Here is a 22,223-nt window from a genome sequence, read left to right on the forward strand (position 1 = left end):
GACACAAAATCAAACACATATGTATTTTTAGTATTAAAAGTCATCACAGAGATGTTCAGTTTAGGTTTTCCAGAAAATTCAGAAGGTTCTGTCCCTTCTAGGGAAACTCCCATGGGTGCTAATATTGCTTAAAGTGGTGTTTTGTGCCAATCTGTCAGATGTAGGTGTTATGTCTGCTTCTGTTACGTATGCTCAATACACAGGGGCTCAACTCCTGTGTTTATTAGTGCAAATTGAACTTAAGTGTTGGAGTAGGCATGGCAGTTATTGGTAGTAATACCAATTAAGGTATTTGTAATATAGTAGGGATTTTGTATTTGCTGTGGCTTTCCCTGTTTAGATGGGCTATAATGAATGCAGGACGTAGCTAACACACGTAACATGAAAAATTCCTGTGGAAACAAATGATCAAGTAGAATGTTAATTCCAACATTCTTCTTTCTGAGCGCTGAGGAGGCAGGCCTATATAATCCATTCATTCTATACTTTGTGAAATTTCTTGAACAGAATGGGAATCTCCTATGGGAACTTGATTATCTTGTTGCTGGAAGTCAGTCCAAAATCTAAAGGAAGCTTCTTTCTGTTTCACGTCCTTTCCTGTTTCACTGCACTGGGAGTACAGAAGTGGTTAAATCTTTCCCTTCCCATCTTGCAGATGCACACACGTAAGAGCAACCACTACTTTACACAGTGTGTCTGCTTGGCAACTTGTGAGAGTATTGCTGGCACATGGGAGAGACCTGAAGGAGTCAAGTGCAGCGTTAATGTAGGTTCCCAGCGGCTTAGAGGGAAGCTCATTACTGGCCTGGCTTGTGAGCCTTGTTCATTTACAGTAACGCTTTAAATATTTAATCGATCTCTTGTTCTTTCCTGTCATGAACCATTTTCCCTCAATTGATTCCTTTTTGGGGGGCAGAGGTGGTTGGGATGCATTTATGGTAGCGGAATTCTATCAATTACGCTCGTTAAGAGGCCAGACACAATAGGCCAACGTGGAATTAGTCTAAGCCTCGTATTGTATTTTTTGCCCCGGGTTCTCGAAGCACTTTAGAAGCACTAACTAGATAAAAGTGAAGAGCAAAGCAGTGATGAAAGTTGAAATGTCTCTGTAAGTTCCCAGGAGCTGCTGCTTTGGAGACCTCGCTGCAGAGGCAACAGGATTATCTCCTACGTAGTGTTCAGCCAACTCAGCTTCAGCCTTTCTGGGTTTCCCGTCATGATGAGGGATGGGATGGATTCTACCTAGAGGGAAGGAAAGGCTGTGATGAGAAATGCCGCTTTTTCAAGCCAAAAGGTGTGTGGTCTTCTCACTTTCATCTCCTGAGACTCCTCAGTAGGTCAGGCAGTGCTGCGGCACCACTGGGGCTGTGCATAGATCTTGGAGTACAGTGTGGCTTTGTTCCTGATGAACATGTTAGCGCTCTATAAACTCTATAAAGAAGAAACTGAGGGGAGTTTGCTTTTCAGATCAGAGAAGATAATAAGAAAGCTTTGGTAGCTGGAGGTAAATACTCTCAGTGGGCAGGCAGAAGTGGGTTTCAGTAAAGGTACTTTAAGATAGGAGAACAAAATGGATGTTCAGAGCCGTTGCTGGGCCTGGCAAGTTCTGTGCCATTCTTGGTGAATGTGGAAATCACCTTTAAATTATGTTGTTCTCAAACGGAATGAAATTCCCTGCGCAATTCCTCAGTTGCTATTGATTTTAATGTTATTGATTTGCCAAGAAATGCTTAGATACTTCAGGTATTCCCACGTCATCTGGCTTTGTGCTGCCAGTCTTAAATCTAAACATCTTCAGTTACCTGAAAAAAGAAATAAATATCAAACCAACCCAAACCTGTCCTGTTCCCTAGTAACTTAGCGTGAAGTGCTATCCTACAAGTGTTTTTCTTCATATCACAATGATACAGTACATAAGAAATAGAAAGACAGGTTCATGCTTTGTGGGAACAGCGTGTTTTCGTGTATAGGAGTATTTGCTTTTCAACACAATACTTGGTAATACTATCCACCAGCATGCAGCCTTTGAACTCCAAAGCTAGTATCACCTAACTACAAGGACCAGTGTCTGTGCAGCTCTATTTATGTTATTACTATTTAAGTAAGCATTTAAGCAGCAAGCTCTGAATGCAGTTAAATTGCAAAGACAAATGCTGCTATTGTCATTATTGATGGTATACGTCCTTGATACAAGTGCTGTATCTCAAGGAGTATTCATGCAGTCATCCTCTGCTGACTTTCTTGGCACCGTTCCTTCCAGTTTTGTTTGGTAAGCGGTGGAGTCTTTGAATGAAGATGCAACATTTCAATTACTCATCTCTTTTCTTTTTTAGAAATTGTCAAGGGATAAGAGCTGTGATTGTAATTGAAAATATCACTCCAAAGCCTCAAAACGATTACAATTGAAATTAAAATCATATTATTTTACTACCACTGGGCTTCACCTTGAAAATTCATGCCCGACTTCCAAAGAATGATGTGTCAATGGCTATGAATAATCTTTGAGAATTTTGGCAAATATAGAACATTTATAGAGTCCTTAGAGTTGGAAGGGACCTTTTAAAAGTCATCCTGTCCAACTCCCCTGCAATGTACAGAGACACCCACAGCTCCATCAGTGCTTTGAGCCCCATCCAGCCCAGTCTCGAAAATCTCCAGGGATGGGGCACCACCAGCTCTCTGAGCAGCCTGTGCCAGTGCTTCACCACCCTCACTGTAAAAGACTTTTTCCTTATATGCAAGATTTGGACCACTCATTTTCCTATATGGCCACAGAAGGAGAAGAAGAAAAAAAAAGGAATTCTGAGTCTTTTAGCTGCAGATTTCATTTGCTTTGGCTTGTAATCACTGTCAGAAATTTTGGTACAAGATGCAAGAGTGTGGAAATAGTGGGTTCTTCTACAGTCATTAAAGAAGTACAGGCACTTCTGGATTGCCAGGCAAATTTTAGGAATCACAGAATCATAGAATCATAGAATGGTTGGGTTGGAAGGGACCTCAAGGATCATGAAGTTCCAACCTCCCTGCTGCAGGCAGGGCCACCAGCTTCCACATCTAATTCTAGACCAGGCTGCCCAGGGCCCCATCCAACCTGGCCTTGAACACCTCCAGGGATGGGGTATCCACCGTACCAAGCTCCTTTCTTGGGATGAATTTCTCTTGATTTGGACTGGAGAGGAACCATGCTGACAAATTCCAGTTCTATGGGAGGTTCTCAGCATGGAGCTGCTGCTGTGGTTCTCGCAGAGATTTTAGATGGAGCCGTCCTCCACCAGTCACCCTGTACTGACAGCTCAGATAGGCACTGACTAAACCAACTGCTAAACTATCTGACTGCTAAACTAGTGAATGGGTGAAAGAGAAGTTCCTTCCAACCTCAGCCTTGCAGGTGAAGCTAGATGTTCCCCATTTTAGGGGTGTCTGCCAGTTCTTCTCTTCCTCGCCTGATTGATATTTCAGCAGGCATCAATTTTGAGGAGGGGGGAGGGAGGGGTGGATTATTTCATGCCACTTTTCTGCCTCCTCAAAGTGATATTTTTTTAAGGATCCAGCCAAAAGTGCTCAGAGGAGGAAAGCTGAAGAAAAAACACGTTGTTTTCAGCACTAAAATATTTCTCCTGACCTATCTGTGAGCAGTTCTGGTGTCTCCCTGCAGTGGATCAGGGATCTGAAACTCAATGAGAAGACGTCTTCTGTGCATGTTCTGCTTTTTGATCTCCCTGTGGAAACTTCCCTTGGCTTTCTTAATTTACAAATGTTTACAAGAACCTTTCCACCCCTCATCAACAGAGGTCATAGAATTGAATTGGAAGGGACCTTCAAGGCCATCTGTCCCACTCCCTGAGCAGGGACACCCACAGCTCCATCAGTGCTCAGAGCCCATCCAGCCTAACCTTGGCTGTCTGCAGGGATGGGGCATCCACCACATCACTGGTCAACCAGTGCCAGTGCTTCACTACCCTTATACTAAAAAACTTTTTCACTATATCCAGTATAAATCTTCCATCTTTTAGCATTTCCCCTTGCCCTGTCCAGACCCAGGGGCCTTGGCCACTCCTCAGACCCTTTGACCTCCAGACCCCATAAACCTGGCAGTAATGACTGCATCCGTAGAGAGGGCTGTAAACTCCAAGGAGGGGAAATGGGATGGAGGAGGCCTGTTTACTTGGAGAGATTTAATGGGGTCCTGCACCTCCTGATTTCCCACATGAACAAAGCTTTAAAAATAAGAGCCATGTTAAGCTCAGCACAGCAAAGTTCTTGTTGCTGGACTGGAATCCAGCAAACCCAGTAAGCATCCACATTCTTAGTGTTAGGTATTGGAAGGGAACAAGACATGCATGCCTTCCGAACAGAAAAAGAAAGGAAATCAAGCTGCTTTCATGTAGCCCTCGTAATTATTTTTCTCCTGTTGTTCAGAATTCAAGTTTAAAAAAAAAAGAAAAAATGAAAAGAAAAAAAGAGGACTCTAACATTTACTGGCAGTAATCATTTCACCATCTGCTCCGACGTACTGCTTCCAGAACACACGTCCTCAGCTGCTGAGCACTCCGCTCTCTGCTCCCTTCCTTTTGGAGGCAGGGATGCCAGCAGTTCCTAAACTGTAACAGCATGAACAAAGCTTTTTTTTTTTCTAGTTTTTCTTTTTATTAGTATTATTATTTTTTTTTAATATATATTTTCCCACTGGCTGGCATTTTATTCAAATGCAGTTAGGACTTTCTGCTGTCTTGTTTCAAAGATGGAGCAATTCCTTCTTCGTCTGAGGGTGCCTATCAGTGGCAAAAATGTGGAATATGTGAATGTTTTCATATTTAAGAGTGTCCCAAGAGAGTTCACGCTGTGGTGGAACTCCAGCTGCTCTCAAGGGTGGATTTAAAGGAAAAGATGGGAAAGATTTCCTAGTGGGGTGCTCTCAACATAGGTCATTGACACCTTTGATTTCTGCTCCCATCAGTCCTATTCCTGAGCTCAGCACCCTTCTTTCTCATGCTTTCTCTCTGGCATCTTCATGGTACAGCACATCATATGAACCAGGAGGAGGTGTACCTGGCTGGCAGACAGGCTTTGCTGCCTCCAAGCTCCCTTCAGCTGATGCTGAGCAGAAGCACTTAAGTAAATATATGGGTAATTTAGAGGGCAGAGGGTAACATTAATTAGCTCATCCTGTCCTTGACTGTTTCTGTGTCACTGACTCCCTAATCTATGACTCTTGCCTTTTCTGTTGTTCTTTCTCATGGCAATAATAACCCACGATCTCGGTTTGTACATTTAAATTCAGAATGAAAAATCATCCATCAGTGAAAGCCCCTGTTCAGTTTTCCCACTGTACAGCCAGTTCTTTACAAAGAAATGAGCCAGAGTGAATTCAGAGCCCATTAGGCATATCCCAGGAGGCACGAATCTATATGCTTACAGATGTGCTTACAGATTTAAGTCTGCATTAAGAGAAGAACAAAACCTGCTTGACCGAAGGTATTTGTTGTAAAACACAATTTAGAGTGCAGATTTATACCACTGAGTGACTCTGTGGGATGGCTGCATGTGATTTTATGTTTGTTTCACTGCGTCGGGATCAAATTTGCTCCTTTACAAGCACAGGAAATGTTATTCCTCTGTCAGCCTCACGCACTTGTTCTGCTTTCCCTGAGCCACGCTGGTTACCTACCCAGGAATCAGGGTTTTTTAATCAGCATTTGATGCAGCTGAACTGTAATGCGGACTGCAGAGGTAATGGGCAATTAAGGCTGAGGCTTCAAAAACACTTTGGGAATATTCATTGTTTTCCTGTGATAGGACAAGGGGGAATGGTTTTAAATTGAGACGGGGGGAGGTTTAGGTTGGATGTTGGGATGGAATTTTTTCACACAGAAGGTGGTGAGGCACTGGAACAGGTTGCCCAAGGAGGCTGTGGATGCCCCATCCCTGCAGGCATTCAAGGCTCTGAATGTGGCTCTGGGCAGCCTGGGCTGCTGGTTGGCAACCCTGCACATAGCAGGGGTTGGAAGTGGATGAGCACTGTGGTCCTTTGCAACCTAGGCACGCTATTTGTAAAAGTGTTATGCAAGCCAAATACTTGTTACTCTCATTACTCTCATAGCACAGGGTGGTGATATGGGACAAATCAGGAGGTCTGAAACCAGGAAAGAAGTCCTTGGAAGGGAAGAAGGAGGCTAGAGGAGAAAGTAAAGAAACAGGGCAAAGAGGAAAGGAGGGACAGGGAAGACATTCTGACATGGAGGAACCCCTGAGTATCAGTGTTTATTGCAAGTTTTCCTTGTGCAAAGAAAACTCATCCATTGACCTCCTGCTGCTCCCATTACATAGATGCAACTCCTTATAGTGCCGTTGTATCTCTCGCAGTTATTACTTACAGGCATGTGTGGTAAGGGGGTCTTTCTTTCAAAGAGTGGTCAGGCACTGGAATGGCTGCCCAGGGAAGTGGTGGAGTCGCCATCCCTGGCAGTGTTCAAGAGGCATCTGGGTGATGTGCTACGAGATATGGGTTAGTGCTTGTGGTGGTAATGGTGGTAGGAGGATGGTTGGACTAGATGATCTTGTAGGTCCTTTCCAACCTTGCAATTCTATGATTCTATGCTTCTATTACTATTCCTTCAGCAGAAGCACAGTCAGCACAAGCAAAGACTATGGGTAGTCACTTTCAGTCCATCTGTAGTGTCAGGCGCGATGGGAGAGGCCGTGCTGACCTGTGGTCCTCGATGTATTGCTTGGAAGAGCATGGGAAATCCTTCCTGATGTCTCCCCTGTCCACTTGGAGCTGCCCAGATGGGGGATCCCCATGGCTTCCCCTGGGGAAATGGCAGACTGGGTGGCATCTGCCAGTGCCTTTAGCCTCGGTGACAGCGAGGTTGGGGATTTTACACTGCTAGCCACTTCCTGATGAGGGCAAGCTCGTAAAGGACCACTTGACATCCTGGCTGAGAGCCAAGTGCTACCTGCAGCAAGCCAACTCCAAAATGAAACTGATTTTTCTCTTACCTACATTCTGCATTCAAGCAGCTGCTCCTAACAGGTGCTCGCTCTCTTCCTAGCAGATGGCGACAGAAAAATGGGTTTGTTGGCAGGTTTCACCACAAAGCAGCCTTCTTATCGCACATATTGATGTGTATACAAACATACACACACACTATCAGGCTTTCAGTTAAAAAGTAATTCTCCTTCTGATTTAAGGGCAGTCACGTGGGGGCTTAGAAGGGACGGCGCGTGCTCTTGGCTTTTGCTGCATGGATCTGGAGGCATTTGTGGCTGAGCTGCCACAGCACAACCCGGCGAAAATTTGCCCATTCGATTGAGTCTTCTGCTGTATCTGAAAGCCCATGTGGTCGGAGGGATGTGCAGTGTTTGACTGCATACCTCTATATGTATCAGTCTTGTGCTGACTTAAATAACGGTGAGCTAGAAAGCCAGCAGGTTTGAGGTAGAGGCAGCCCTGATGGTTTTCTCTGTGCCATTGTTAAGGGTAACATAGCAGCAATACAGAAAGCAAATTCTCTCTCTCCTTAAATAAAGCAACCGACTGAAAACTGACAGTGGAGATGCAGCAATGAACTCGAACAAAGAAACACAACAGCAGTGTCTTATCGCCAGGAGACGCACCGGGGTTTGGAGTGCTCAATGCGTTGCACGCTGCCTCGGGGAAGTGTAGGGGGAGAGCATTTGTTCCACGTTCCTCACCCGAAGAGAGACAGCTGTCAGACAGATCCTCACATCCCAGCTCCTCCTCGACCCGATAGCTCTGATTCTGCCTGGTGAGGGCTGTAAGCTCAACAAAATGGTGCAGAGCTGTGCCAGATTCGGAGGGCTGCGGTGTCGGTCCAAAGCTCTTTCCAAGCCCATGCAAGCAGCACCAGGAAGACCCCATGCTCGCTCTGTTTTGCTGCTCATTTCAAACAGACAGCCCGAGCCAAGGCAACCAGATGAGGGTGACATCTGGCTATCAAACCTCTGCCAAGTCACTGCTGTTCTGTAGCTGGCAGGGAGATGCTGTGCTGCAAATGCCAGCTTCTCGCTGAAACACAAAGTGCATTCCCTGCATTTTCTTTGCTTCCTCTCCAGCCACAAACGGTTCGATATTTTGTTTTACTAATAGCCAAATCCAAATCTCCTTTCCAGGGGCATAAATCCACTTCATCAATTCTAGAGGGCTTATACAACAAGTGGAATTTGACCCTGAAGTCAGAGATGGTCTCACATTTCTGTAGCTTGCTGACAAATTAACTTGTTGACTTAAAATCTCAGCTGCCTTCGTTCAAACATCCAATCCTTTCCTGTAGGGTACATTTGTGCAGATAGGAGAGCAGCTTGTATCTAAACTCCTCAGGCAGGTGGATAAGCTGGAGTAGCTCTGGAGGTCTCTTTCACTACTCTTTTTCTCTAAGCTGCATCTCTTTATATTGGGAAAAATTATTCATCAAACAGGCAGCCATGCACTAGCACAGGCTGCCCAGGGAGATGATGGACTCAGTGTCCCTGGAGGTGTTCAAGAACCATGGAGATGTGACACTGAGGGACATGGTCAGTGGGTATGGTGGGCTGGATCAGGTCCTGTGCAACCTGATCTAGCTTTGAATCATAGAGTCATAGAATCACAGGATGGTTTGGGTTGGAAGGGACCTTTAAGATCATCCAGTTCCAGCCCCCTGCTGTAGGCAGGGACACCTCCCTCTAGCCCAGGCTGCTCACAGCCCCATCCAGACTGGCCTGGAATGCTTCCAGGGTGGGAACATCCACAGCTTCTCTGGGCAACCTGTTCCAGTGTCTCACCACTCTTGCTGTGAAGAATTTCTTCCTGATATCTAGTCTAAATCTGCCCTCTTCCAGTTTAAAGCCATTTCCCCTCATCCTGTCACTACCTGCCCTTATAAAAAGTCCCTACTAAATGTATCTGTTCATTGCAGGAGAGGTGGACTGGATGGCCTTTAAGGATCCTTTTGAACTCTAAAGATTTTATGATTCTATGATTCTATGACTTAGGGATCTGAGTGATCCTTTCCACCCTCATCACAGTGCACGGAGAATCACATGATTCTACATCTCTTTAGTAGGAAATCACTATAGCTTGTGAAAAAAATCATTGTAGCATGTGAAAGAAGTCTGTCACTAATCAAAGGTGCATGGAATTGGAAGAGAGCTTGCGGGGCTCCCCATAATACATTGCTTTTTATTGCTCTCAGGAACAGTTTGATCCCAGCGACTCAGGCGAAGTTCATTCTGGGATGATGCGTGAAGGAGCTGAGCTGCATGATTTACCCTGCTTCCTTATGTAGAGTTCTCATTTTCACCCATCCCTGTGTGCTGCTGTACTCTCAGCACTTCTTGGCAGCTGCCACAGGGTGTGAAAGAAATAACTGCCCCAGTTTTTGCAGCTGGTATTGTGGCCAAGTGTGTTTCTCCACCTCTTCTGGTAAATTACTTCTGCTGCAGGCACAGTAACCACTTTGCAAAACTGAATATGTCCAAGCAAAGCTGGGGCCGTTGGGATGAATTTGCTTTGCAAAGGGTTCAAGTTTTATTTCTACTTTTCCAGTTAGCCTCCGAAGTTGAACTTCTTTGCCATGTATTTTGCAGGCTCCAGGAGCACTGTGCTCTCGGTCTGCGGGCTTTAAGCAGAAGCCATCTGCTTTTGAGGGTACTCAAAGAAGTGGATATTAATACTTGAAAAGTGACTCAGATCTTTTAGGATGTCTTGGGTGGACCAGCTTGCTATAGAAACTAAGTCTAATTCCCACAGCCCACGTCAAAATCTTCACCAGAGAGTCCATAGCTGAGTAAAGACTAGAGAAACGGAATTAATTGTGGCTTATTTTGTCAACTGCAGCTCACCAGCAGTTTTATCTTCCTAGCTAGCTTGTATGGAGCTGGTTTCAGAGGGGTACATGTTTGGATGTGGCCCTAGTAAGATAATGCCGTGAGCAGCACCATATTTAGGAGGTCATCATCATTTCTCATCAGATCTGCCAACCTCCTGAGCATGGCTGTGGTACACAGAGCTCACTGCAGGAAAAACGAGGTGTATACATAACAGCATTATTTTGCCTTCTGTTCCAAGATCAGTTGATTTCAGTGCCACAACAGCAAAACCGATCTGTATGGAAATTCAGGGTTGAACATGCTGATTGAATGGTGATTTCATCTGCTGGCTCCATTTAGATCTCGTAAAGAGTAAATGCAACCCATAACAACTTTTGTAACGTTATCAAAAGTGCCCTTCTATCCATGCTGTAGTAATAGATAAGGATATTTTAAATTTAAATCAGATTTGATCAACGATTTGTCAGGCTGGCGAAATCTCTGCATTGTGAGGCATAGATGCTGGTACCAAGCTTGAATTACATCTGATGCTATGTAACTGCTCAAAGTGAAGTATCATTGTGAATCTATATCATATATAGCTTTAGATGTTGTCCTTATTATATCGTGCCATCAAAACATGTCTTCCTGTATAATAATCAGCTAAGCTGCAGAGCTATTGCGGCAGCATGGCATATTTATGTCGGGACAAACGAAAAACAGTCGGTTTGATATAATTCAAGTGCTTGAGAGACAAAAAGCTAATTCAGGTTTCCAAAAGTGTGTTTGCAATTACCGTTAGTAAGCAGCTTAACCAACCTCAAAGCAAACGCTAAACGATCCAGATCTTAGTCTTATTAAGCCTGTGTGTTTCCTGCCACTTAAAAGTCTATCAAAAGCCTAAAGATCTGGGAAAATGAGATTTTCTGGAAGGCGAGTTTTAAAGTTTACCTCCTCCTTTTCTGAAAGGAGAAGGCGACGCCTCTGCTAGCATGCCGTTTCTGGAACTCAGACGGAGTGCGCACGTCACTGCTGCAGTGTTTCATGGAACATCCTTTGTTTATTCACACTGTGCCACTTTTAAACTTCAGATGTAAACAACAAAGGCTTCTTTGTATTTCACACTATCTCATACTTCACTACCTTGCGGAGTCCAAAGCCAAAACACTGTGCAGTTTTACCCTCCTCACACTTTCTTCTGCTTGTTGGATGCGTTCTTCTATCCTTTCCTATTTATAGTAGCTGGAAAACTCCTTATTTTCTCCTTAAAATTTTTCCTTGACTTTTCAGTCCTTGCTATGGGATTAAAATTGTATTCCTTGCAACTACTTTGAATATAATTTTAGTAGCAATTATGCACATATTCAATAACTGAAGCAATTTGTCATCATGAAGGATTCAGATTGCTTTAGAGTGGTCAACCTGTCTGTGGTTTGGTATAGAGATGAAAATCTGTATAAAGACCCAGTGAACTCAGCTGGTCAGTCAGAAGGGGCAGCTGACCTGGGCTGGGAATGTGGCAGCACACAGAATAGGATGGGATGGTTCCCATTTTGAACCAGGGTTCAGCTGGAAATTTCACAGAAATGAAGCAGCATGGGAACATCGCACCTCCACCACCAAGAGTTCTCCCCAGCCTTTACAATCATAAAGGGCTCGGGTTGGAAGGAACCCCAAGAATCATCAAGTTACAACCTCTCTGCCACTGGCAGGGCCACCAATCTCCAGCCCAGGGTTCAGGGCCCCATCCAGCCTGGCCTTGAACACCTCCAGGGGTGGACAGGGCATCCACAGCCTCTCTGGGCAGCTGTTCCAGCACCTCACTGCTCTCATAGGAAAGAAATTCCCTGACACACAATCAAATGCTTCCCTCCTTGAGCTTAAAACCATTCCCCCTTATCCTGTCACTGCCTACCCTTGTAAAAAATTGATACCCCCACTGTTTATAATCCTCTTTTAAATACTGGAAGGCTGCAGTGAGGTCACCCCACAGCCTTCTCTTCTCCAAGCTGAACAAGCCCAGCTCCCTCAGTCTTTCTTCATAGGAGAGGTGCTCCAGCCCTCTGATCATCTTTGTGGCTCTCCTCTGAACCTCTCCAGCAGCTCCACATCTTTCCTGTGTTGGTGGCCCCAGACCTGGACATTTTTTTACCATGGGGTAGGACCTCAGTTTTATGTTGCTCTGGATATGCAGTGGGCCAGACTGCATACAATCCTGACCTATACATATATCAGAGATGAAATCATTTCAAGAAAATTGGAGAAGAGCCACGCTGACTTTTCCAAATGATACTCTCTCATGATCCCAACCCCTTACGATGCATTTGAGCGTAGAAGAGATTTCTGAGGAGCTCATTTAAGTGGAATATTTAACATACAGCCCAGAACAGTTTAGGCAGGTTGAATCAGAATGTCAATTTAGATGTGTTTGTTTGGGGCAGAAGATGGTATTGGTTGAAACCCTTAACCAGGGATGGTCAGAGGTGAGGTGGGTAATAGTCCTGCTGCTCTAGAAAGCAGGCTCTGGGCTTCCACCACAAACAACTTTAACTTCTACAGAGGGTGAACAATACCACCCAAATAATCTCCCAGCTTTCCAAGGATTATATGGTTTAGCATTACATGCTAGTGGCTGTGAGAGGCTGAATAGAAAAACAGGGCTTGTTATTAGAGGCACAGTAAGTGGTAGAGATGCAGGTTGTATCAATCTCTACCGTAAGTATCTTTCAGATACTCTGATGTGCCAATTTTTGTGATTTCAGAAATAAGTTTTTGTGCTTGATGTCTGAAGGTTTTCCCCCACAGTTACAGCAGAAGTTTTCTCTGTATCTCTCCATATAAGTTTAGGAAGAGATAAATTGTTTATTCATCTTAAAAATTTATCTTTCCTGAGAAGCTGTCATGCCAATGCACTGTGGAACAAAAACTTGATATAAATCCAGTGTTAACTCCTGTTAAAAAAATAGGATGATTGCAGTGTAGGAGCTAAATTGAGCCCTCAACCTTAAGTATATTAAATCATAGGGTTATAGAATCATAGAATCACCAAGGTTGGAAACGATCTACAGGATCATCCAGTCTAACTGTCCACCAATCACCAATAGTTTTCACTAAGCCATATCTCTAATGAACATTTTTACTTCCACATTGCAACTCCCTGGAATGAAAAATAATTGCAGTGACTTCCATTTATTGCAGAGGATATTTGTGTCATGCAGGTTTGCAGTGTAGCATGGTGCAGAGATAACTGACCTAATGGAGGTGGAAAAGTCTTGTCAGCAGAGCATGTTGATGTGGAGTTTTCCTTTGCTCATGGAGAACTTGAATTTGCCTCTTCTTAGCTTTATGCTGCTGTTGGAACCAAGTTAGCTTCTCAGCATCCTTCAGGGTTGCTTTACATGGAGATACCATCTCATGTTTGCACTGATTAGAAGATTCTGCACTGAGCTTCAGTGCTCTGTATGTGGGTTGTAACCGGTGTCCACATCTTGGTTTTGACTGGCCATTTTTCACTTCAGGAATATGAGGTAATGGATGAATGTTCAGTGAAGAGCAGTCTGCCATCTCAAACCATGGCATAGATTTTACCTTTAGATCCCCGCAAGTCAGAACAGGGCATATCTTTTCTTAGCCATCATCAATTATCCATGCGGGATGTGCAGTAAAAGGCTATTTGGCTACGTTAAAATTGTCTAGACAAACAGAACTTCCAACTCTCTCAATGTCTCCTTCAACACCTAATTAGTTCCCAGACGCTAGTTGAGCAAGAATGTCTTTTATCTTTGCTGATGTTGTCTTCCTATGCCTCCTAAATGCCCCCTGCTGCCTTTCTTCACTTTCATTTTCCATCCCTCAAGAGAAGGCAAGGTGGGTGTTCAGGAAGCTCTGTGCTGCAGGTCAAACTTGTAAAGACTGCAGGTCAAGCTGGTCCTATTATACCAGTCAGTATCAGGAGCAAAAACTTTCAATCCAGAATTAGACTGATACGATAGAGAGCAGGACACAACTTCCTTTTCATTTCCAAAAGGAAAATAATAGAACTGCAGATTTTATGTCCCTGTCAGCTTCATTTCATACGATGTAGGACAATTTCACCATTTTTCTTTTTGCAGTGCGAGAAGATGCAAAGAGGTCTGCCTGTACAAATGTGCCATTTCAGCTGGAGTAGCTGATTCTTGTGGGCAATGAGGAAGCATATTCAAATGTAAAAGAGGAGGAAATATCAGAGTAACTGCACCTCTGATCCTTCCTGCAGCTTCAGAGCATATCCACTTGGCACCTGGGCTGTGTTAATATCCAGGCTATCGGCCAGCAGTGATTTACCTTGGCAGGTCTGACATATATCCAGGCCCAGCAATTCCTTCCCCTCTGGCAGGGATGACTGACCAACAGCTTCCTTCAAGCTAAGTATTTATCAGAGAGAGCAGATCTTCAAACCAAGAAAACAGACTACATATATATATATATTTATATACGTACTGTTTTCCCCTAAGGCTTGTGAGGCTGTGTCTCCATTTAGGTTCAGATGTGCTCTGTTGTTTTTTTTTTCCAATAGGCTTACAGCTCCTACAGAGTCGGTTTTGCAGTTTTATAGATTAGAATCAAGATTCCACTGCTTAGCACTTTGCACCATCATCTTTCTAAGTGCCTGTTGTATTTCTTTCTTATCTGCAATTTCCCTGTGCTGCTCTAGAATACAGTATATAAACAGTTCCAACAGAGCCATGTAACAGCGTTTTTCCTCTTTGACCAGGTTATGTGTGGTCCCTGTAGGATGATTTGCCTCCAGATTTATCCTGTAGTCACATACCAGCTAGTTTTCTCCCACAGCAAAGTCCAAAGATATGAAGCCATTGAGTTTCACCATTTCTGCTGTTCAATCCATATGCCCACGGTATGAAGGATGCAGAATTTGTGCTAGCCCAGCGAAATCTTTCCCAGCCTCAATCTTGCCCAGTTTGCAATTGCAAAGTAAGTTCTCAAGGCTAGATAGCTTCCCTGCAAGGGTATTAATAATACTTAGAAATTACACAGCACTCCAAAGCCCTGTGCAAGCATTAGCTAATTGTGCAGCACTCCAAAGCCCTGTGCAAAACATGAGTGAATCAATTCTTGCAGCACCTATTGGATGCATCAGTGCCTTTCAGTTCCCTATACAGAGAGGTAAATGGAACCAGAGGAAAGGATCCTTGGCAGCATTGTTCTGCCCAGCTGGCTTGCTGTGGGTAAAAACTTGATTTTCAAAAAGAGGTCACCTCCACAGATGGAAATGCAGATTTTACCAGCTAGGCACTATTTCAGCCAATTGCAGGGCTCTGCAGAGGTCATTGACATTGATTAGATTGGAAAAACCAACCTCAGTAAGTGACATAGAGAAGACTGGGCCAGGCACAACAAAATGAATTATAATGTTAGCTAGAATAGCAGGCGAATGTTTACCGGTGCAGTGCTCCAGCCAAATGAAGGCAGCACAAAGGAAACAATTTAACATGATATATCAGATATATCTCTGCAGAGAGGCTGTCTAAGGGAAGACGAGGTATAGCTACATGATACTTGGCAAATGAAAGAAAAGATGAAACATCCTCTTTCAATTGCACAGTGCTGAAGCTTTGCACTACTTGTTGTGTTAATTCCTCAAGCTGATCCTCACTGCAAGTCTGCCTTGCAGGAGAAGTGAATTTCAATATTCATAGGATGACAGAATCATGAAGGTTGGAGAAGACCTCTGACATCACCAACCTCAACCCCAGCGCAGAGATTTTAGAGGGCCCATTGGAAATACAGTGGCATCATGTAACTTGTTGAGGCAGTAGACAACCTGCATGTTGAAGCTGAGTGTGTGCTTGCTTCTAAAGAGCATAGTGAATCACACAAGGATGATGCTATTTTTATTAAAAGCCACAGAATGCTAGAAACCAATTAATATACTCCACTGCTTCACTAATGCTTCTGCTCAGAAAATTAAATGGTTTCACTTAACAAAACCAATTTTAAAGCTTTTTCTGTCAAAATTACAAGTGGGTTCAACCCATCCTCTAAACTTCCATGAGCCATGCAGTTTCAGCACAACATACCAAAGCATCAGTGACTAAAGTCTATTCCTTCAAGTATTTGGAGGTGCAAGAGTATCTGGCCTTTATGGCACAGTTCATCCCAAATTCTTAAAGCACTCTGTAAGTATTAGCTGCTCCCATCTGAATATAAACAAGGAGCCACACACCTTGAATGTGTTGTTGCCATGCTGGTACGTCAAATGATTAAATATTTTGACATACTTTGGCTCACTGTAATCAGCTGGCTACCAAAAGATGAAGCAGCAATTAATGTCAATTCGGAGGGCAGCAGCAAATCCAAATGGAGAAGTATCGTATGCTAAATATTGTTGCTTGGGAATAAGTGAAGAACAACCCTCTGGTTGCACTAGTTTGGTTTATTCCTTGGCAGACTACCATACAATCTCCCTGGCTGAAGGACAGCCCATCATGAGGCATAACTGAGCAGAAGTGCTGCCAGTGAAACAAACTGATTTCACTGACATGCAGTCTGCAGTGCACCCCAGTGACTAGTGCTAGGCCTCGAGTGAGGCAGTAAGAACATGTGGAAGATGACACTTTCTATGCCAAAGAGTAGGAGGTCCCTTAAAATCTGTCTAACTGTGTTTGCACATCGTGGGTACCTCACACTGCAGCTGAGATGGGACTGTGAGTACTGGATTGGGTGACAGATGGTTGGAGAGCCAACTGGCATAGTGCAAATGGGAAAATAATAGGGTTTGATTGCTGCAGTCCATTGTGGTTTTGAGCCTATGAGTCCAAAACCACTACTAATTCACTCATGTGTTTTCCTTATGAAAGTTGAGTATTTTACATCTCAGTTCTGGAGACTGACTATGCTTGTGGATGCTTGAGCTGTCTATAGAAGACATGACACAGATAACACCGTAGCAGAAAGCAAAATTACTCACACCCATATTCACAACTGAGGAATGTGGGGTTTCCCACACTGCGTCATGGTTACAATTTGGAGAAACTGTCTCAAGTACAAGCTACAAAAGAGATTCAAGGTAGAGCTGCTCAAGGGTGGCAGATCAATGCACACACATGGACGTGTGGTGGTTGGCTACAGGTAGGAAAAGAACATAAATTAGAAGGGGCTTCCACACCAGCATTGTGGGTAAACAGTGATCTAACTTAGACCTGCTAGCAAAGGGCTGGAAGGTGAGCATCTCTGAGATGATCCAGCAGAATTAAAGACATTTTACAGTGCAGGCTGGGTATCAGAAGTTGATGGACATGCACAGAATGTGGCATTTCAGAGAAGAGTCCATGTGACTTTAGAAGAGGCAACTTGTGTCTTGCAGATACGCTTTTTTGAAGAGATGAGCTGAGAAAAAGGCAGACAGCTGCTGAGGATTAAGAGGAAAGTTTTTCTTTTGAATAACTGGTTATAGATAGGAAATAAAAGATACAAATAACAGGGCAGTTTTCACAATGAAAGGAGATTACCAGGTATCTGTCCTGGGAACTGGTGCAGTTCAATATCCTCATAAAAGAGCTGAAAAAAGGAGACCGTCATCAGTGATGGACTGAAATCTGCTGATGGCATAGAGTTATTCCAAGTAAGCAAAAGTAGGCATTGCGACAAAAAGCCGCAGAAGAACCTGACGATATCAAATGTCTGTGCAATAAAATAGCTGCTGAAATTCCATGTTGATGAAAGTCAAGTGCAGTCACAATGATGGGGTTTAAATTAACCCGCGAAATAAGTCCTGGTGCCATTGCAGATGGTTCTTTGAAAACGTCTGCTCAGTGCTGAGCAGAGGTCAGAAAGGCAAGTGGAATGCAAAGAATTTCTGGGAAAGAGACGGGGAATGAAAGAGAAAATGTAAGTGCAGCACTGAGTAAATCCGTGGTGATTTTGTATAGAGTGCAATTCCAGTCACCCCATCTCAATGAGGCGGTAAAATAGAACCAGAGAGGATGCAGAAGAGGGCAAGAAGGCTGACCTGAGTTATGGGTGGGGAGTCTAAACAGCCTCAGCCCCTGAAGCCTGCAGAAGAAATGAATGAACGGAATGAAGGCAGAGAATCAAGATCCCTATGCAAAGAGCGAGTAGGAATTATTTTTTGTGGCAGAGGCTGTTCTGTGTAATGACATGGCCAGGCAACAAGTTTTAAGCAAACTTTTGCAGGCTCTAATAAATTACAAAACTCATCAAACAAAACCTTTCACATTCCAGAAGTACAAGTTGCTTAAAAAAGTGGTAGTGCTGAGGTTCCCAGTGCAGGCTCCAAGGCTTTTGTCTTCCACGACCGACCCCAAACATCAAAATGACTGTGTTCTCTTCATCCATTTTGGTTGGGCAGGGTTTGGTTTGGCTTCTGTTCTAAAACCTGCAAGATTTTTCGGGGCTGGGTTGTAATCAGATAGGGGATGGTTGTGCTCTTCCACTGTGATCTCTTGAGTTGTGAAAGCCACAGAAGTCCCTTGAATATATTAATGAGTTAGTTCTATCTTAACTGTAGTGGGATATCTGGGGGAAAAATGATCCAAGAGTACTTCAGAAATTTCCTGCACTCTTTGAAAGGTCCCAGTGGTGGATTATAGAATCTTATCATGGAATCATAGAATGGTTTGGGTTGGAAGGGACCTTTAAAGGCATCTACTTCCAACCCCCTGCTGTAGGCAGGAACACCTCCCACCAGACCAGGTTGCTCACAGCCCTGTCCAGCCTGGCCTTAAATGCCTCCAAGGAGGAGGCATCTATGAGCTCCCTGGAGGTATTATAAGAGAATTACATTCTCTTTCACTCGATTCTTCCCATTTCTGCATGCAAAAGCTGCAGCTGCCCTTTTGGCTGCCACATGGTGCTGGGAGCTCACACTGGATAGCTTGGGAATTGTGTGGACTAAAAATCGAGGACCAAAAAGTCTGCTAGAACAGGATTATTGTCAAATTACATCTGCCTTGGCGGCAGGAAATCAATCAAGAGTGTGCTGATTTACACCTGCCAGAGCCAACACATCATGAACTTCATCATCTTTCCCGGTGATGTTTTTATCTTTGCACTGACACAGTCAGTGAGAGGAAAATATTTTCCCATTTAAAATCAAAACATTCAAGGTAGTGTTTGGCAAAGCACTGGAGCCTGGGGTTCCCGCTGATTCTGACAACAGTGCCGGTATCTTTTGCTAATGACCAAAGAGCAACATAATGAGTTGTCTTGGGCTTCTGCTCTATTCAGCGTGCAGCGTTTTAATAGGCTGTTAGTAATTCTGAAAGGGATAAATGATGTTTATGCCCCCTCGTGGTATGTTACTGAACAGAATGGATTTTCTAACTGGAAAAAAAAAAATTAAAAAACAAATGAGGCCAATGATGGAAAAGTCCCAGGTAAAAATCTGTAACAAGTAGAAAAATACCCATCCCTCCAGCAGCATCCTCATGACTCAGACAAGGAGGAAGCCAATTTTGCAGCATTTTCAGCAGCAAGTAAATGACTAATGCCCATGATGACAGAGCCTGTGCCATCTTTCTGCGGTGAAGATAATGTCAAAAGTGCTTTTCTTTGCTAGAAATGTTAGGAAACCAGTGAAACACAGCTTCCTTAGAGCAGTTGTGTTGACATCTCTTTGTGTCGGTTGTTGCCAATCTGTTGTGATACAGGACTTCATGTTTTTATCTCCTTTGCTAATACATCTGGCACGTAGTAGCCTGGTTCCCTTGGGACAAAACCCGTCCTGAAGATGAAAAATATCGTTCAGTGATGTGGGAAAACAAGATTGGAATCCTGTGAAATAGGGCTTGTTATCTCTGTGCTCAAATGTGGGATCACAGCATTGCTTAGCTAGTCCACAACTTCCTTATCTGCACTGAGAATTTAGATGTCAGGTTTTGAATCAAAGGGCTCCCCACGCAAGTCCATCACGGATTTTGTAATCTTATTACTTAAGCCCTGATAGAAAGCTGAATACAGCCAAATGTGTCTCCAGGAAGTGGAATTACCGGAGTGCATTGGACTGGTGTCAGCCTTGTCTGGCAGCTAACTCCTCAATGGTATCAGTACTCTGCTATACTGAGGCAAGAGCTAAGAAGCCCTATTGTTTGGTATTTTAAGGCCCTTTGGCCCCAAATAATCACCTTTTAATGTTTAAATACTTGCTAATGCTTCATTTACATACTTTCTTGACTTGTCATCCTTCTCTTTGAGCAGTGACCAGGGATGTAGGAGACCACTGGAAAAAGAAAAGGAATGATTTCCTTTCCGTGTTCATGATGAGTCTGACCAAAATAGTGGGTTTAAATGAAAGCTGTGGGCTTAATCCTGGCTAGGCCAGGATGGAAAATACTGGAATGCAATCGCTGAGTAACCCGAAGGATGTCCATCTCTGAAGATCTCTGAGAAGTAGTTAGACAAAGGTCTGCTGGCTGTTGTGAGTTGTATTGTGATGAAGGAAGTTGGATTGGATGACTTCCTGCAGGTCCTTCCAGGTCTGCTTTTATGACGTGGTGGCTTCCTTTTATTGTTTTTATTGCCAATATGACGAGATTTGTCAGGTACACATCTGTCAGGTAATCAGCTTATCTGCTAATGCTTTCTTCTTAAAGCCCATCTTGCTGTCAATTCTGGCTGACAGCAACACAGATCTACCAATGTCCAGGGCTTTAGAAATATACTTTACAACAGTAAACACTAGCCTGACACCAATTAAAGTGCTTATAAGATTATCATGGACTGCAGTGAGCAGTCCCCACTGAGATGAGATGAGAACTGGCTCCAAAAGGTTGGTGCTTAGCAATTTCCTTAGAAATGAAAAATTCAGTAGGTAAAATGACATGGCAATTCATATGAAAAAGAAGTTTCCTCTATCAGAAAACCTCCAGGAGTTTTGAATTCAGATAGGGATATCAGAAAGAAATTTCAGTCTAATTTGAAATTCCCACCCACGTTCCTTCTCCTGTCCCTGCAAAGTGATTGCTGCTACTGGTCCACTCACTGGCAGATCTTCTTTCAGAAATGAGACACAATTTGTCTAAAAAATACCTTTCTGTTCATGATGGAATCATTCATTTTGAAGGAAGGGTTTGCAGAGACAGTGAAAAGAGCCTGAATGTTCTTATTTCCCTCTGTTGTCAGTGGGGCTCAAATTTCATCCCAAAATTTTTCTTGGCATTATTGGCTGAACAATGTATTTCAGAACTGAGACATTGGCCAAGAGAAGTCCTTGGACACCTGCAAAGCCTTGCACATCTCTTTTCCACTTGTATTGATGGCACCACATCTCTCCCTGGTACTGCTCATAAAGAGAACAAACGTGTGGCGATAGCAAATTAAACAAATGAGCCATTAAAAATGAAGGGTGCACTGCCCCTTCTCTCCGACACGTATTTTGGTGCCCACAACCTCTTCTAGAGAAATCACAAGGATGAAAGGCTCTCAGAAATGTGCTGTAAGTGTGGTCCAGGCACTGAGAGATGCCTGTGGTTCCTTCTGAGAGGAAACCGTATGTCATTCATCAGCAGGGAAACCAACAAACCACTAATGGATCTCCATGTTGTCTCTTGACAGGTATTGACAGAAAGCGGTTTTGGTGCCATCACAACAGAAATCCGGGAGGCTCCGGAGTTTTATTACGCTGAAGATTACCATCAGCAGTACCTCAGCAAGAACCCCAACGGATACTGTGGCCTCGGGGGAACGGGGATTTCCTGCCCCATCGGGATCAGGAAATAGCTTGTGCTCATGGCACCCCCAGTGCTTTGTTCTAGGGGGTTGTTCTGAAAAGGCCGACAGCAATGAGAGGTGTTCCGGTACCCACAGCATCAGCACATCAAGATTTGGGATGCCCAGTGGGATGGCTTGCTGTAATCTGAGCAGCTTCCTGGTCGATGACATTAAAAGCCAAGGAGATTTGGAAATTTTGCTTGCTGGCCAATGCAGCTTCTTGCTCTGTGCAGTTCCCTGGTTTCCTCATAAGCTTGAAATTTAGAGAGGAAAGAAACTTCTTAAAGTTTGGCTTGAAACGCTGTTAAAGGGATGGATTATGGGGTGGCTGCACCCATTAAGCACTTTGCATAGCTAATGTCTATAGGCATACTTATTTTCTTGGATTGATGAATTTGTTCATGCTTTAGCTTTGACTTCTGGAGACATGGCTGAGCTCATCTTAGCTATCACAACCCTGTAATTTGATGTCTTTGAGAATGATGAATTTAGAAGATCAGTAATTCTCTCACAATTCCACTTTTGCTGCAACGTGTAATATCACCTATAGTGCCTATTTTCTGAAGCAATCTTAGTAAGAAAAAGTAAAAATTGTAATGTGATACTTTTGACAGTTCCAAAAAAATGTACAAACACAGAAAGAAATCAATTTGGTTTCCTGCACTACAATAAATTACAAAGGCAGG

General features: G+C 43.6%; 1 protein-coding gene across 1 annotated transcript in view; it reads left to right on the plus strand.

Annotated features, from left to right (window-relative positions):
- The window catches only part of MSRA (methionine sulfoxide reductase A), a gene marked incomplete at both ends in the record, with an annotated part of 265,675 nt that extends 244,129 nt beyond the window's left edge, over positions 1–21,546 (plus strand). Inside the window, one exon of the mRNA XM_079550033.1 lies at positions 21,382–21,546. Within this exon, the coding sequence (XP_079406159.1) occupies positions 21,382–21,546 (165 nt within the window). The remainder of the gene's footprint in view (positions 1–21,381) is intronic.
- Positions 21,547–22,223: the final 677 nt, after the last annotated feature.

This window comes from Tetrao urogallus, assembly GCF_951394365.1.
Source record: "Tetrao urogallus genome assembly, chromosome: 2".
Lineage (NCBI taxonomy): Eukaryota > Metazoa > Chordata > Aves > Galliformes > Phasianidae > Tetrao > Tetrao urogallus.